This window comes from Copadichromis virginalis, linkage group LG4, assembly GCF_057382275.1.
Source record: "Copadichromis virginalis isolate Kocher_CV1m ecotype Utaka linkage group LG4, C_Virginalis_male_GT1.1, whole genome shotgun sequence".
Lineage (NCBI taxonomy): Eukaryota > Metazoa > Chordata > Actinopteri > Cichliformes > Cichlidae > Copadichromis > Copadichromis virginalis.
The window spans coordinates 29,451,348-29,468,977 of record NC_140621.1 but is presented as its reverse complement, the minus strand read 5'-3'; the positions used below and the strand labels follow the sequence as shown (position 1 = coordinate 29,468,977).

Here is a 17,630-nt window from a genome sequence, read left to right as displayed (position 1 = left end):
TATGCCTGTGTAAAACATCTCTGTGCCTTGGCCAAAAAGACTGACAATTGAGTGGCAGAAAGGCGATTTAATAACTCATTCTTTTCTGCAACACGGGGCTTAGATTTTTTTTCCATACAAACTGAAGATAGCAAAGAAAAGAATCAAGTACCATCCTGTACCACTTGCTAAGCATATTCCAATTGATTCGGAGTAACATCAGTGTGACAAAGGTATCTGAAAGAAGGCGGCAGACATTTAAAAAAATTAAAATAAAATTCTCTAGTAAGCCTGAATGACTGAAGCCAAATGAATAAACAATGTCAAGACACATACCTTGCAGTCATCAGAAAGATTGACAATTCATTTAGATTTCAAAACAGAAACACAATTTGATGAAATTTCCAAGCACAACAGAATGGCATTTACCATTCACATTTATTGTTTAAAGAAATCACATGTTTTCTTTGATGTACAAGTGACTGTTGGCTTTCCACTCATTAAGTGCTTTCACTTTGACATAACTTGAATCTTGACAGAATTTACTGCACTGACAATTCTCAAAACAGAGTACTATATATATATTTTAGGTTATCACAGAGTAATAAACCCCTTCACTTCCTTACATAAAAGGACTTCATAAATTTAACCATCATAGGTCTCTCACTTTGTCTCCCACCATACTGCCATCAGCGGAGCCCAGTCCTGATTTGGTTAGAGAAATAGTGGGAGGAATGTGTGTGATGTTGGGAGAATCCTTTATTGAATCCTCCAACCACCACGTCCATGGCCTATGTAATGGCTGGAGACAGTGAGGGGAGGTGGTAGACATGGGTGTGACATTATCACTGGGGCAACTGAAGCAATGTGCCCTGTCCGGAGGGCAGGTAAGTGACATTGCGGGAGCGTGACAGCTGAAAGGCGATGTCTTCAGCGGCTTCCAGCTTACGGAGCTCTACCAGACCATCACCAGCCTCCATCAGAGAGTTGGCAATGAGTAAAGCAGCCTGAGAATCTCCCTCTGCTGAAATGATGGCTGCCTGCTTCTGTTGCTCTGCCTAAAATGATAAAATGAAAACGATAAAGCTGTATGCACAGTTTTAGAATGCGCTCATAGTACAGGGATTACATGCAATGTTAGAAGTACCTTTTCTACAACGAAACGGGCTCTCTCTGCCTCTTGCTGGGCCACCTGTTTCATCTCAACAGCCTCTGTGAATTCCTTGCCAAAGGTCAAGTGTGTCTGAAAGAACACAATACAGCAGGTTACTGCAGTTAAACACACAACCCAAGGATAGTATAGAACAATGCTGCATAATTTTCCATCAACTTCATACCAGTGAAACATCATCCAAGATTAGGCCGAAGGTGGAGGCTCTTTCTGTGAGGTCCTCACTGACCTGCCTGGACACAAGCTCTCTCTGAGTGATGAGCTCACTAGCATCAAACCTAGCCTGAGAGAGAGAAACATTAAGCGCTTTTTCACTCTGTTCATTATACATTCAGCCAATTTGTTTGGCCTTTAATGGATTGTTACTCACCACTACAGCCTTTAAGACCTCTGTGGTGATAGATGGCAGCACCCTCTCATCATAATCCTCACCAATACTGGTAAAGATGCGTGGCAGCTGGTTTGTCACCGGCCGGAAGAGGATACGCAACGTGATGTTAACGTTCTGCAGATCTGTAGGGTGAATGGTTCAGACCTTAATCACACTGTATACATTGGCCTACACATTAAAACAAGTGTTTGTGTTCATGGACTAAAATTTTCTGTGTAAAATACAAACAAACAAGTTCCTCCTTTGGGAATGTTTACACAGTTATCAAATCAAATGAGAGTTGTGGGTTCAAACATTCCTATTTTTCCACATTTTTAAATCAAACCTGTGACAGTTTAAATAACACAAAAGCAGCATTGCAATGAATCATGTTACAGTAACCTCTGACACATTATAAGGGCAATAATATAGCTATCAGAATAGTGTGGGGGGGGGGGGGGGGGGGGCAACTGAATCAAATAAATAAAAGGTAGAACATGGCAGGAAGTTTAGTCTCCAGATTTAAATTCCCTCAGCTGTTTTGGGATGCACTGAGGCCAAAACTACAAAGGACATTCAACACAATTGAATGTTTTCTTTGTATTAGCTAGTTCAACAAAACCTACAATTCCAGGAAAAACAAATAATGCAGCGGCTGTGAACTTATATCATGGCAGACTTTCTTCATCAGGCTGTGTGTGTGCGCAACACTAGAAGGGGGGAGTGCATCATTTCACTTTTCTTCTGTACAAAATGTACCTAGTTTAGTCAAGAGCAATGTTCGCTCTAAGCTGAGTACGTGAGCAATCGCGCACTGCTAACATGGTCTCCCCACACAGAAAATCTGCGCTGTGCACAAAAAAAAAAAAAAAAAAAATCCAGCCTGAATTGGAATGAAAGTAAATACATGTATTTATTTTATTTCGCTGATTTTCTGTGCGCGTAGACTGTGTCAGCAGTGCATGATTGCTCACGGGCTCAGCTTAGAGGGAACAGTGGTCAAGAGGCGTATGTGACATTAAGCTATAAATGCTTTTTAATGCTACAGCTAAGAACTAGAATGATTGTAGTCATGAATTCACCAAATAAATAAATAAACTTAACATTGCCATTTAATTCTGTACATTCAGAAAGTCCATTTAGGCCATTTAAGCAAATCAAGGTCAAGTAGAAAACACTTAAGTTCTTGACCAAATCAAATGAAAGAGACTTTGCCATAAATCAGGACAAAGTATAAAAAAAAACATTTATAAAGCCCTATAAGCACATACCTTGTGAAAACACAGTCACCAACTTAACCAAACAAGTGTGCAACAAACAACTGATGATAGATTTAAAAAGTAGGTCAACCCCAAGTGTGACGTCGAATAATAGATCTCAAAACTTAAATAACCATGGTTTGTGAGAATGCAAACAATACTGACAGGTGGTCAAAGTATTCATCACTTTGTAATGCCCTTTAGAGACTTTTGAATTCTTAATGGAAAGCCCCCACGGCTATTCTTATTTTACCATATGAATATTTTTTTTTCTTTCTTTCTGTTGGTGGTTCTTCTTTCTTTCTTCTTCTTTTTTTTTTTTTTTTACTGCATTTACATTAGAATGCAACACAACACACACAACTGTAACAATGGGTTTTCTTTGTTCATATTACTAAGACACAGCTCAAGAGGTTTGTGTATGAACATATTTGCTCAGTTAAGACTCTTTATTGCTCTTACAAAATATAACTTCAGCTAGAACAAACTGATGATAATGTCTTTTAGAACATTTTAGATCTCAGTGCAGAGTTGCCATGGCATTCTAGCCAGTTAAAAATTGAGCCATCAGACAGAACTTGCTAACCCATTAATTCCACTTCACAGCATTCTGGGTTGAAATCAAAACAACTTGTAAGAGCAAAGCACGCAGTTCTAGGGAAAAATCTGGCTACACTGCCACTGTAGAAGGAATGGCAAGATTCATCTGAAGAGTGTCTCAAATTTAGAATATGGCACTCCATGATTTTTTAATTTATTATTATTTTTTAATTCTAAATGTTTTTGTTACTGTTGTACACTTTATTTCAGCATACACCGAGTTATATAAATTTCAGTAACAACTGGAAAATTTAAGTGTTCAAAAACATCTGACATACCCTCTACATGTCTTTTAATGTTAGAAAAACTAAACATTTAAGAGTGGCTAATTCAAGTCTTCGCCACACCACAAAGCTAAGCCTTCTTAGTTTGACAAACACTTAATTTGCAGAAACTAAAGTTCCTTGGAGTGCTTGCATACCTTTGCTGCCTGTGATAACAGGCACATTGCGTGGACGGGAGCGGCAATCAAAGATGACAGGTTTCTGAACCCAGGGGATGAGGAAGTGGGTTCCCTCACCAACAACAACATCTTGAACACCTCGAAACCTGTCAAAGATCACAGCCCGGTGACCTGCATCAACTGCAACGAGGAGGACAGAGAATCACATATAGAAAAAGTAGTTTAACATGAAAAATTTATTTTTTAATTTTATTTTTATTAAGAGATAAGATAGAACTTTATTAATCCCTCGGGTGGATTCCTCTGGGAAATTCAGTTTCCAAATAGCACAGCACCAACAGAAGTTACAGAACGTGAGCAGAATACCATATATACACATATATAAATACAGAGACATATATAAATAAAGAGTATACAAAAGGGATAAATAGAATAAATAGGAATAAATTCAAGGTCAGTTTTTCTCGTTTATGATCTGGAATGCTGATGAATTCATCAGCTTAACCAAACAAAGGCAACTAATATAGGTGCTACACAGAGTAGACCAAAGGCATCCTAAATTAGCAAAAGAGGTTAAGTGTAACCCTAAGTGTAATACCAAAATCTCACTTCAGAATAACACATGTTCGTAAAACTAAAACAACTGCTTTTCTCATCTGCATGCAACACTATCAGGTAGCTAGCTATTCATTAGCTTTTGCTGCCTTCCCAAACCTCTTGAATTCTTTCGGAAATGTGGTTTATACAAAATATATATTTTTACCAAATTAATCATTTTTATGCTTGATGACTGAGCATGTTTTCCTATACATGTAAAATTCCATTAGACCATGGATCTTTCTAGGACTCACCGTTGAAAAGGGCTGAGTTCACGACACCTCCACCGATGGCGAGGGCAAGCCCCAACTTCCCAATGGACTCAAATAACTTGGCCATGACAGCAACCTGGTGACAATGAAAACACTTTGAATGTCTTTCTACACATCTCCACCTCTACACCTACGCAATGCACCATAATCCTGTGACGGACCTTGGAAATCCAGGCTAAATCCCCTCTTTCAAATAACAGTTGGCTTTGGCCTTGAGCTGGACTGACACCAAGGCTGTGGTTGTTAGCTAATTTGGCTAACTAGCTAGCATTAGCTTATCTACTAACTGAACTGAGACATCTTGCAAGCACATATAACTAAACAGAGCACCGCAGCTTAGATTTAAGGCCGATGCAATACTACAGATAAGACAATAAGATACGTAAAACGATTAAAAAGCGTGCGACAGGTAAATCCAAGTTGCACGCCGGGTGACTGCACGCATGTTATCCCACGCTGATGCAAAGTGGTCGCTCGTGTTCGTTTAATCTTGTAACACTACCTGTCTTGTAAATAGCACATAAAACGTCTCTCCGTTTCACTTCCAATGGCTAATACAATGACATTTCGATAAAAAGTTAAGTAATTTTACTGTCACACACATAACGTATGTCATAACTTACCTCACTTTGCTCGGATGTCTGTGACCTCCACCGGACACGACGTACAGCACATGAAATATCTGCTACACAGCGCCTGCGCACTGGATGAAGCAACAAAGCATCTGATTGGACGTAACAAAACAGTCTTCTTCTTCTATGACTTAGTCAGTATTCAAACTAATTACTGCCACCTACTGACTGCGGCTCGCCTAAATATAATTAAAATACATTATTATCATCCGCTCTTGGCTTATACTGATTAAAATGTAGAAAACAGAACACATATTGCTACATAGCATCAGTATACTGGTTACTAAGACTCAGACTCAAGACTGTATTTTACATTCCTTAAACAATAACGTTTTGGCTCTTGTTGTAACTAGAGGATGTCAGGGAGGTCAGACTATTATTATTATTATTATTATTATTATTATTATTATTATTATTATTATTATTATTATTATTATTATTATTATTAGTAGTAGTAGTAGTAGTAGTAGTAGTAGTAGTAGTAGTAGTAGTAGTAGTAGTAGTAGGAATACTAGTATAAGAGTAGGGTGTAACTGGAAAAGAGAGGTAAGAGGTATGCTCCAGAGCGTCAAATGTGTCAAATGTAAGGCCCGGGGGCCTTACTCCAATCTGCCCCCTTAGACTGATTTGGCAAACTTGAAGGAGGACATAAATTTTGGACTTTTACCTGCATTTTCACAAATCTTACAGTTCTTTCTACTGATAAAGACCATGTCATTTTCATACTACATTAATGTAATTAAGTATTAGATTTGCAAAGAAATGACAGTTCTTGTTTCAGTTTTTTTACAATGAGTCAACAGCAAAATAAAAAAAACTACTTTTTCTATGAATTAACAAGAACTTTCAGTTTTATAATTACTTGGAAATCTGGACAGTGGGCTACCAGAACCTTTCCTGTATTTTTATACATTAATTAATTAATTTATTTTCACAAATTAAGCCCAAAAAATCGTGCTGACAGATTGAGATGGCAGATGAACCACCGTAGCCACCCCTAAAAAGGCAGATGAAAGAAGAAACAAATAAACAAACAAACAAATACTACTACTACTACTAATATTAATCATAATAATAACCACGTATAAAGGAACAGTTTGGGAATTTGTATGATACAGATAATAGACCCGCAAACTTCTGCACGCACCGACTCACATGACACTTTGTCGCCCCCTAGCGCGGGGAAGAAAAATCGCACAACCGGTAGTTTCACTTTTCTTCCATTGCTCGTAAAGAGTGACGATCTTTGAAAGAAAGCAAGAAACGGTCGTGGAAGCGTTTTAAGGTCAGTGATGATTGCAAATCTGAAAGATATCCAAAGAATGCGACACACCGTAACTGCCTCGGGTGCAAATAGAAGATCTGTCGATATGCGCTAAGTCGAGATGTTTTTGATTTTCTCTACTTCCTTGACAGTCGTCTGGCTGCAGTGTGGCTTTTCTTAACGCTCGCAGATGTGTTTTCACATCGTGTAGACACGAGCACACAAAAGCGCTTCTTTTTCGCAAGTTGAATTAATTTTTTTATTAATTTGATCAGATTTATTTTACAATTAGCACAGGTGTTGGCAACTTTGAATCCAGTAACATCTGCCGTGTATTACAAGCAACATATGGTTTAAAAAGGCATTTTAGAGCAGCTTATTATTTGTCAGTTAGTTACAGACTAGTCGTGGGAAGCAGGAAGAAGGGGAGTAAGGGGCGTTAACCTCACTGGTACAATTTTACACACGAAATTTACACTCCTGTTGATATTGGACAAACATGTACGCAATACACGAAGTCTACGCGTTTTCTAGTCTTTCGTTTCCACATAGCAGTCTGGATATCTCAGTAGTTTTGACATTACAATGATATATTTTTTTGGTGTTAGCCTGCTGTTGCTTCAAATAACCAGCTGCAAAGTGTCTAGACATTTTTTCCCTACAATTTAATGAAAAATATTCTCTGTTGATGGAAACTGAGGATAGTTTTCTGTGTTGATGTACTTTCCTGGTAACCCCCAACAGAGGGAGTTGGACTATCAAATATGTTTCAATTCCTATTCACAGTTGTGGGGTCTTTCACTGAGAGATGTCATGTTCTAAATTTTAGCCATCATCATTTTGATTTTCATGTTCACCATTAATGCAAAATGAAAACATTTTAGTGTTTAGCCTTGCATTCAGCTTCGAGAGTTTTCCTTCTCACAGCAACAGTGATTGTGTTTCTTCCAGCAGATGGCAGAACCAGGCAGGACTGTGAAGGTGTGTGGACTGCCCACAGACATCGAGGATAACACACTGAAAGACAAGCTATTGATTTACTTCCTTAGAAAAAGAAATGGAGGAGGGGAAGTAGACTCTGTCACCTTCCTCAAGGCAACGCCTCTGGCTGCTCTCATCACCTTCGAGGACAGCGGAGGTCAGTAGGTTCAGTGTATGTTCACGTCTCCTCATCTGCTGTGTAGATCAGAGTGATTACTGTCTGAATAACTAAATGTTCTGTGTCAGCGGTCTTTCATTGCAAAAATACTGTTCATTAATCAGAATCAGAATACTTTATTAATCCCGAAGGAAAATAGGGCGGATTAGTTACATATTATACTGACTGTATTAACACTAAACAACTGTAAACCAACCAAAGATGGCATTCATTTACAAAAGTAATGCACTGTACTACACTGTCTGCTGCCACCAGTGATTTACACTAAACTGGAATGTTGGCATTGAAGTCAATGGAGTGGCCAGTTGTAGAAACACTTAGTCAGGATGCTTCACAGACTGTGATTGATTTCTCTCTGTTGACCCCTCTCGCACAGTGGCACAGAGAGTTATTCACCACAGGCTACACGTTCTGGATGTGGATGGGAAGAAGTATAAGCTCACGGTAACTGAGCATTGTGAAGATTTCGCTCCAGATCAGGTAGATTTAGCTGCTGCTCTGCACAATTTCAACAGATACAGTGTAAAATTATTAGTAATTAATTTGTTTTTCTCTTTTCTTTTTCTCATCATCATAGGTCGTCTTAAGCTTATCAGCAACAATTGACTACAGCAAGCTTCCAGGGGGAATCATGGCATTGACAAGCCTTCTTCAGAGCCACCACGATGTCCAGATCAACTATACTGCTACTGAGAAATGCTCTACAATATTTGGCTCTTACTCCACAGTGCAGGCAGCTTTGGCACAACTACTGGGTCATCCTGGAGGCTCAAACTCAGCAGAAAACTCAAAAGACTTGAGTCAGCCTACTTCCAGTGGTTTCCGGTCTGTTCAAAAAGCACAGAAGCATTATACACAGGAGTCAGAAGATCAGAGCAGAAAAGCCAACAAGCAAAGAGACAACAAAGAAAAAAATCACATTGACAGGCCAACTGACAACTACAGTTTAAGTTCAGAAAGAGACCTGACACCAGGTGGTTATACCTGGGAGGACACTGGTCAGGCAGATGGAGCTGCTTTGCAGCATTCTACAACCTCTGCGGATGATTTCTCACTAATTATGGATGGAGACATGTTTCAGTACCTACAGAAACACTGCCGGAAGGAATACCAGCATATCCTGAAGCAGTATGGGGTTGAAGTGGTGGATGTAACAAGTCAGGGTTTGACCACTCTGTTTCTGCATGTTACAGCAGCAGTTGGGGAGGATGGTCTAGAGGAGGAGCGCTTGAAGATAGCCAGAAAGGCTATAAGTCAGCTTCATGAGGACATTGAGGCCAAAATCCGTCGATCCCAGCTGCCCAAAGCTATCCTGCACCCCAGTGGAGGCCTGCAAAGGGCAATTGAGAACTTAAGTGTCAGACTTCCCAAACTTATTCTGAATGAAGATGAAAAAAATATTTATATTATTGGAAGCAGTAGTGATGTGTCAGAGGCCAAGCAGTTTCTTCTCCTGGACAATGTTAACCAGCGAGATAAAAAGGAAGATGTAGCTAGTCTCCTGAGATTTCCCTCATATGGTTCAAGTTTATACCCTCAGACTGATGAGGAGAGATTCACTCTCCCCACACCCTCCACTGTAGCATCGGGGGATGATAAGCTAGATGAGATGCTGAAGTCAGAGGAAGATGAACGAAGAGCTGAAGGAGCCAGAAGGTATAAATTAGCTGCCCGGTTTAAGGATTCTGGGCTAGCTGCGTTAAGCAGTCGACCAGCTGACTTCACTTTACGAACAAACTCATCTCCCAGCAGACAAACACGCCAAGGGCCAATGTTAGGGTATGATGTACTCTCAGAAACAGCAGGGACTTCTGGTGAGGCAGTTTCCAGAGCAGTACCCCAAAACACAGGAGGAGACATTTTGTTCAAGACTGGATCTAGTTTGGCATCTTCCTCGCTTCAAAATAGAACCTCTTTGAATCCAGATTTAACAGATGCTCGACCTAAGAATTCATCATCCCCTTTTAGTGGTACACAGTCCAGTTTGTCAGGAAGTCCTGCACCTCAGTCTGCTGGATCCAGATCCACCTTGAAGCGAGCCAGTAGTTTCTCAGGAACGCCTCAGCAGAAGGCTCAAGTTATGAGTCAGAAGAGTCAAGAAGATAGCAGCAAGTCCACAGTCAGAGCCAGGGGCAGGTCTTCTAGCTTCAGTACCCAAACAGGAAGGGACAAGCAGGAAGTCTATACTGCAGATCTTACAGTATCCAGGATAATGTGGAAACATATAAAAGAATCATACAGCTACCGAGTGGAAGATCTAGCTTCTGATGTCCAGTTAAAAGAGAGCAGCTTAGGTAGTCATGAGCTGACTGTTACCATAAGAGGAGCAAACTCATCCAAAGTGACTTCATGTCATCTAGGTTTGCAGAAGCTGGTTGACTCAGTTAGTTCAGACTTCTCTGTGCAGGAGGTGTCCTTGTCTGAACTGGGTATCACTGACAAAGCAGATGAAACCTTACAAGCTTGTTGTTCTGAAGTGCGGAGCCGCTTTAAGAAGGTTACTATCGAGATATTAGCCAAGAGCTTATATCTTCTTGGTCCACGGCAGTTGTGTTCCCAGGTAGGTGCTACCCTGCGGGAAGTATTTTCTGGAGACTCGGCTCAAATACCTGACAAATACCAATATTCCCCAACTTCTTTTCAAATGAATGAAGATAAAAGCACTAGCTTGCACTTTAACAGTAACTCTCAGGTGATTAGAGAGAGCCAACCAGGCAATGCTGATGGTACAAGTAGGAGTCGGGAATGGAGGACAACCTACAGAAGTGACTTTGGTGGGAGGGAGATTGTGAGTGGATCTATTGGTCTGGCAAGGCAAGATCATGTCATTAAGGAGAAAGTCAAGCCTATAGATCCAATGGAGATGGATGGACAGAAGGCTAAGTCATTTGTCAGTCAGTCTACACCAGGAAATGATAGTGTGAGGGGTCTGAATGGTGTCGGATCAACATTAACCCGCACTGAGAAAGGGACCACCTTACCTGCTACGCAGATAGGCAGTGTAGGTCAAGAAGAAGCAGAGATCCAGAACACCCCAGGGGAAGCCAAACCAGGCCAGGAGAGGCTGGGGAACATCTGTGTTTGTGGAGAAACTGGGATATCTGTGCAGAGAACAAAATGTGGAACTACTTTTTGCTCAAAGTGCTTGGACACGGTACATGTCCGCTGCAGAGTTTGTCATGAGACGGAGCAGAAACCTCGGGGCATCCTGGGCAAAATTGTAAAATCTAAACTAAACATCACTTTGCCAGGTTACAACAAGTTCTGTACTATCAAGATCACTTACAGCATTCCTGATGGTATCCAAGCGGTGAGTGGCTTAAAAACATTTCTCGCTGATATTTTGTTGTGCTTTCTCTGAATGAGAAATTACACTGGCGCACCTTCTAAGCTTTCATTTCAGAGACTACAAATGAGACAGAATAAGAAAGGCTGCTCAGTTAGGACCTTTTCTTAAATCCGTTATAAATAGTTCAATTCTGTACAGAGCCCTTGTTACACATCAGGTGTGTGCAGACATATTAAAGCTCTGAGTTATGATTTCTCTAATTTTAAGCATTAGTTTGTCTTTTACCTGTGTTTTAGTTGACTCCTACAGGGTGTCAAGAAAGAATTAGCTAAACTTCAGAGGCATATTCTGATTCACATTGTTGCTATGAGTTCATATATGTGTGTTTCTTGATCGGCTGAGATCTGCAGATATCAGCCAGTATTCATTATTTTGTTGTTAAAATAAAATAGGCTGCAGTTACAATTCTGACCTTCTCCTGCAAAATAGCATGCAGCTATAGGCTGCCTTTCAGCTTATACACTGCAATACCGAGACCTTGTTCATGACTGCGCTCTTTGTGTTGCGTTTTATCAGGATGGGCATCCATCTCCTGGAAAACCATTTAAGGGAGGGCTATTTGAAGCCTACTTTCCAGACTGTCAGCCGACAAAGAAGCTGCTGCCCAGGCTGGAGAAAGCCTTCAGGCAGGGACTCACCTTCACAGTGACAGGCAAAGGGACAGATGCAAGGGTGACCTGGGACGGCATCCCACACAAGACCAGCTTACAGGGAGGCAAATCAGGGTGAGTGAGGCCAGCGAGGATGTCTGAGAGAGCTGCAGAATTAAAGGTCATAGTCAGTCCATGGACCTGACCTGAACAATGTTCTCTTTGTCTCTCTCAGGAATGGGTACCCAGATTCCACTTACTTGACGCGCTTGTCTGAGGTCTTGACCTCCCTTGGAATTGAGGAATCAACAGAAAAGCCCCATGATTAAAACATGTAAAAAATGTATTTCTTCCTTGTTTTATATATAAAAATAGCAGTATATTGGCGATCTTTGTGTTTACAGCACTGTTTTGCGGTTTTGATTAGTTGACAATCACACTTTGTTATAGTGAGATGTTGATATCTGACCATCCTTTAATTGTAGTCTCTTTTAAATAATGGAGTCATTGAAGACTGAATTTTAATTTTGTAACGTCCTTTACCAATTTTCTTTTAACAAGTTGTTCAAGAGTGAAGGGCCTATAGTATTTCACATGACAATTTTTTTAAAATACCGTTTCAGGTTATTTTGCAGAACAAATGAATATTAAAGTCTTCAATATGCACAGTACTGTATAGACCAAATAATTTGCACCGCACTGTGTGATTGTAGTCATCATTTAGTTTAGGAACAACAGACAGTAATTTGTAAAATATTCTGAATTTAATAAATTAATTGTCAAAAATCTGTCTTTGCTTCTGGGCACAGAAATAAAAAAGCACATTTCCTGTCTTTTTTTATTATGCTTTTTTTTATTAGTCCTGGAAAACATGTAAGGCATATGGTAACATTACACACTGAAGCGTTACAAGCTCTAAAGGCCATGTGGAGAACATGGCACCACGCAGTAAACCCAGAGTCAAGCACAGAAGCAGCATCAATTCAAAGGGTTTAAAAAACAAAGTTGAGACGAGAAAGTGTGTTTGCAACCATTTAAAAACAAAGAAGGGGAAAAAAAAAAAAAGAAAGGACAGAGTTTCTGTCCTTTCTTGTCCAAAACAAGACAAAGGACAGAGTATAGGAAATATAGAAATCAACCTGTTGGGTATGCCTTGTAGAAAGTTACCAGTGGTCACTGACAGGTGTGTAGTAGGATGGATGTGAAGTGGGTTTCTGAAGCATTCCCAGAGATAGGTTAAGATGTCTTGTAAATGTACCAGCTTGCCATGGAGGTTCCCATGCTGAAGGGTCTCAGGTGACGCAGGGGGGCAGCAGGCTGGCATTCTCCTCTCTCACACACACCACACAACTACATGACTACTAAACTAATGTGAAAGACACAGAACGGTACATACACACATGCCTTATTTTGTTGTTGTTGTTGACTAAACATGCATTCTAGTACTGTACATGACATGCCCAGCCAGGTTGTACTTCCTTACCCAACAGGTTGATTTCTATAGTGGTATTGTAAAGCGCTTTGGGTGCCTTGAAAAGCGCTATATAAATCCAATCCATTATTATTATTATTATTATTATTAGCATCTCTGCAATGCAGCTGCATTGCAATATCTCAAAAACGACTGCTAAGGATAATAGCTGCAGGCAGATGTGATCGTTTGAGTTCGTAGTGTAGCGAACACAGTGGCTCTGAATGTGGAACTAAGCCACTTTCATCCTCCCTGTTTTGACTTAGAACACTAAAGCTTACTTAAAATGTGAGTACTGTGAAGGAAAATCGGTGTGACAGTTTGTGCAGTTAACTCAGTGAAACAATGATGTGTGTGTTAGTAAATTGAGATTTAAGTGGGTTCCTACATAGGGAAAACTGCTGTTTGGAATGACCTGAGAAACCATATAGAAGAAATAAATCACCACAAAGCAAACGGTGGGTGGGTGTGGGGGACTACAGCTTCAAGCCAAGACGGATAGAAAAGTAGCTGCTGGAAATACAACACTCACTGTACTCACTTTCTTTAGATCTAAAACTATGAGTGACAGTATAATCAAATCTAAAATGTTCAAAAAAACAAAACACTTTAATTTTTTTGGAAAACTTTGAAATACTTTTTTTTTTTTTGTTCCTCCCTTGCATTTCTGAGTTGTTAAGTACTCTTGCATAAGTGTCTGGAATGACTGGGAAACCATTTCAAGATGAGATTACAATTCAGCTTCACCACGGTGGAAAAGCTCTCAGGCTGCAGGCCACAGTAGGAAGGGGAGGGTTTTACTTTAACCGACGGATCCACTTGAACCCGAATTCAAGACGCGAAACACCCACCCCGCTGATTGAGTTCATGTCAAAGGCATCTCAGTTCAAAAGTACCCCAGGGAAAATGTTGAAAGAAAAAAGAAAAGGGATTTTAATCTGTTTTCCACATGCAGATGAATGCATGCAATTTCAAATTCCAGATGTCAAAGTAATGCTCTATTTTCTTTGAATGTGTATGCAGAAGGAAGAGGCTGATATGGAGAGGAGTTTTTGGCTGGCTGCTGGACTGCAACTGTTGCACCGGCCAAGAGGTTTTGCAGATGCAGCACAGGAAAAGAGGAATGACTCTTAATAATCCTTGAGTGAACTGAGATCAACTGCAAAGCGGAAATGTTGTGTCTGGGGCAGGCCAGAACTGAGCTATGATTAGCCAATAAGCAGAGGCTGTGCTCAGCTGTGTTACAGTACTGGCTTCCCTGCACAGCTGTGTAAAAAACATCTGGTCCCTCACTTGTTATACAAACCATTTTGGAAACAAACTGAAAGAAAAGAAATCCATAGAGAGGAATAGCACAGAGCTTTGGAGCTGGGGGAAATTTGCAGATTTACGACCGTCTTTTGGTGCGGTGGAGTTTTGAGTCTTAAATCCACCATGTTTTGTTCCTCTTCACTGTAATACTGATGTTATAGCTGTAAACCAACAGAGGGAATCATCCTATTGGGGCTGATATGATGTGAGACCTGGTAAAACACAGCGAAAAGCATTTACTAAATACATCTCAGATTGAGGTAAGGAGAGAGGCACAATGCAGGCCTATGCTTCAGCAAGACTACAACCAATCACCAAATACAGATTGTGTTAAACCTTTTATAAACTGCAGCAAAATTCTGTCAGCACCTGTGAGCATTTTGGGATATAAATCTGACACAATGTGACAACTTGTGTGAATTTTTCTTTTTTTTTCTCTTTTCTTCAAGGTTGACGGAAATGCATCCAACAACAGAATTTTCTTCATATTTTTTTTTATGCACTGTTAATATTCAAAGCATGGACAGAGGAATATACATACAATTTGGCACACATGGTTTAAACCAACAGAAAGACTTCATCACATTTAAAGAGGAGTGCAGGTTGGCAAGTCCCCACATAAGAGTATGAGCTTTGAACTTTAAACCCTTGGATAACAAAAAACAAACAAACAAACAAAAATATAAAGGTAAATCAAAATAACATAGTAAGTAAAACATCTTTTTTTTTTTTTCTCATTTCAAAACTGAAGCGTTTGTTTCTCACATGGCACTCGGAACAGAAGCACCGTCCACAGGTTCACAAAGGGAGCCCAGCAGATTAGAACAGAACACTAACCAGAGGCTGACAGGACACAATCACTCCCCACACCAGCGTGCCGGTCGCACTCCAGCCCACGTCGCTCGGACCTGCTCCACGTTTTACTTCCCACAGTCAAGGATGGATGAATGCTTTGATTTTAGCTGCCACCCAGGAGAAGTTGGCAAGCTGAAAATGAGGGGACTTTTGCATGAGTTTGTGTGTTTCTGTGTGTGTGTGTGCCACCTGTGCTTTCAGTGAGCTTTAGCAGATACAGTGGGAGCGCATGATGGGAAATGGGCTGCAAACCTGGAGCAAAATCAAAGCCTGTGCTGGACTGGAGTGAGACCGCCATGCTTGCAAGTGCATTAAGATCAGCGAGCAGAGTGCAAAATACTAATACCAACTGTCCTCATAATACAGGCCTCTTATCAGACAGGAGGGAGAGATAGAGTAAGATGTGTTGGTTGGTTGGTTTCAGAGCTACATCGTACTGTAGCAGAGTAGTGTAAGGAGGGAACGTCTGGTAGGAGTTGGGGGGGGGGGGGGGGGGGTGCTTTTAAAACCTGACAAATGACCTGAGGACACACGCACATCTTCACACATAATGGCACACCACACACAGCACATGAGGGAGGCCACTCATGCTAACACAACAACTTTTTTTCGGAAACATTTTTTTGTTTTTTTTGTTTTTTACAAAGTCACTAGTCACCATCTGAGTCTTGACACAGAGGCCAGACTCACAGACAGGCAGTGAGGCGGGCAGGTGGATAAATAGTCAAGGTTTAAAGTAGATTGACTCAGACGTGAAGGATTTGGTGCAATGAAATATGAAGGACTGGCCTTGAAGGGATAATTCACTCTCCAAAAAAATGAAAAGAAACAAATGTCTTTTCTCTGACCCGTAGTGCCACTTTTCTATTTAGATGGTCTCAGTGCCCAGTTTTCAAGAGACCGGCTGTAAAGGTGTCTAACTTCTCTTGAACACAGTGAAACTATATGGCACTTGCCTCAGGTGCTCAAATGAAATGCATCTGAACAGCTCAGCAGCAGTATCTTTTTCCAGGAATCATGGCCCAGTTATGCAAACAAATCCACAAAACTTGAGAACAGCTTCATTGAGGAACTTTTTCTCCTTTTACCCAACTACGCCTACCGACTAAAAGAAGAGTGCAGCTGGCTGTGCAAAGTAGGAAGCTATTAATCTAACCACTTGGTTGTGAGCATGAGCTTCTTGTCATGGGCAGATTCACTCTTCCTTTTGCACAGTGTCATGTGTAGTTTGAGGAAAATAGTTTGACCACCTTAAAGCAAGTGCTGTCCAATTTCATCATATTCAAGAGGAGGCAGACATCGCTCTCTCTATATAGAGAGTCTTAAAGGCCTAAGCCTTCAGCTCCTCATTCTCAATACATTTTACACCTGTTGAAGTACGTGTCGACAGCACCAACTGTTGGCAAATGTAGACTAAGAAAGCAGAAAGGAGAGACTCTGGGAGAGGGGGAGAAACAAACCACAGTGCCATCTCTGACGAGCCTGACGCCTGTTGCTATGCCGACCATAGAGAGGGAAGTGGCAAGAGGAGAGAGAGAGAGAGAGAGAGAGAGAGAGAGAGAGAGAGAGAGAGAGAGAGAGAGAGAGAGAGAGAGAGAGAGAGAGAGAGAAAGTATGTACGCCAGCTTGAAGTGAATTCTCCTCTCTCAGGTCAGAATGATCGACAGGCGAGTGGTCGCTGTGAAAGGAGCCATGGAATTCCTCAAGGAGGAGTGAGGAGGAAGAAAGCCTTATCCAGAGTGAACTAAAAACTAAACTGGTATTCACCTTCTTAACTTGCTCATTTCAGACGATTCGCTATCTCAACATGACAGTGCTTCATTCATCACACTATGTTTGTGTTTGTACTTGTTTAAACAGAAACAAATTCTCCCTTAATTGGCACTGTGCACTTCTTGCCAAAAGTTGGTCAGCTAGAAAAATCTGTAACTAAGGAGAAGGAAGCTGAGCAATGATTTCTGCCTCTCTATTCAACGTTGGACTGAAAGGCTCATTATGAGGCAAATTCATATTCAGGCTAGTGCAAAACTGCAGATTCTATATTAGCTTCACTTAATTTGGTGGGAACGAATGCACTGTTAAGAGGTTTCGCCTTGCTTTATATGAACACCGATACAAGCTTCAAGCTAAGTCCACATAAATGACAACCAGGGTTAGGTCTTGCAGTATTAACACTATTGTCTGAGCCATAAAACATCATGATAAAAGCCATGATGCAAATATCTCCAGAGGAGGTGCACCAGCCAATCACAGGCATCTCTGACTCATCCTTGGTGACATAACTAAGCGTTGGACACTGAGAGCAACGTGTGGGTGGGTGTGGTTCCCTCATTTTACTGCCCGTCTTT

The 17,630-nt window shown here is 40.8% G+C and overlaps 2 protein-coding genes across 4 annotated transcripts; one reads left to right on the top strand and one right to left on the bottom strand.

Moving 5' to 3' along the window:
* Positions 1-52: 52 nt before the first annotated feature.
* On the bottom strand, positions 53-5,356 carry phb1 (prohibitin 1). Its single transcript, XM_085454782.1, has 7 exons — positions 5,275-5,356; positions 4,634-4,727; positions 3,801-3,962; positions 1,521-1,663; positions 1,317-1,433; positions 1,127-1,222; positions 53-1,037 (listed from the first exon to the last, which is right to left on the bottom strand). The coding sequence occupies exons 2-7, from the start codon at positions 4,716-4,718 to the stop codon at positions 825-827; spliced, it is 816 nt and encodes a 271-aa protein (XP_085310908.1). The 5' UTR covers positions 4,719-4,727; positions 5,275-5,356; the 3' UTR covers positions 53-824.
* A 1,116-nt stretch (positions 5,357-6,472) lies between these two features.
* On the top strand, positions 6,473-12,478 carry LOC146711783 (uncharacterized). Of its 3 annotated transcripts, none has more exons than XM_085454778.1 (6): positions 6,473-6,568; positions 7,502-7,685; positions 8,083-8,186; positions 8,284-11,016; positions 11,572-11,780; positions 11,881-12,478. In XM_085454778.1, the coding sequence occupies exons 2-6, from the start codon at positions 7,502-7,504 to the stop codon at positions 11,972-11,974; spliced, it is 3,324 nt and encodes a 1,107-aa protein (XP_085310904.1). In that variant the 5' UTR covers positions 6,473-6,568; the 3' UTR covers positions 11,975-12,478. The 3 variants fall into 3 exon arrangements, with proteins under 3 accessions (XP_085310904.1, XP_085310905.1, XP_085310906.1); XM_085454779.1 differs by having other exon boundaries at positions 7,499-7,685; XM_085454780.1 differs by lacking the exon at positions 6,473-6,568 and adding an exon at positions 6,668-6,998 and having other exon boundaries at positions 7,499-7,685.
* The last annotated feature ends 5,152 nt before the right edge of the window (positions 12,479-17,630 follow it).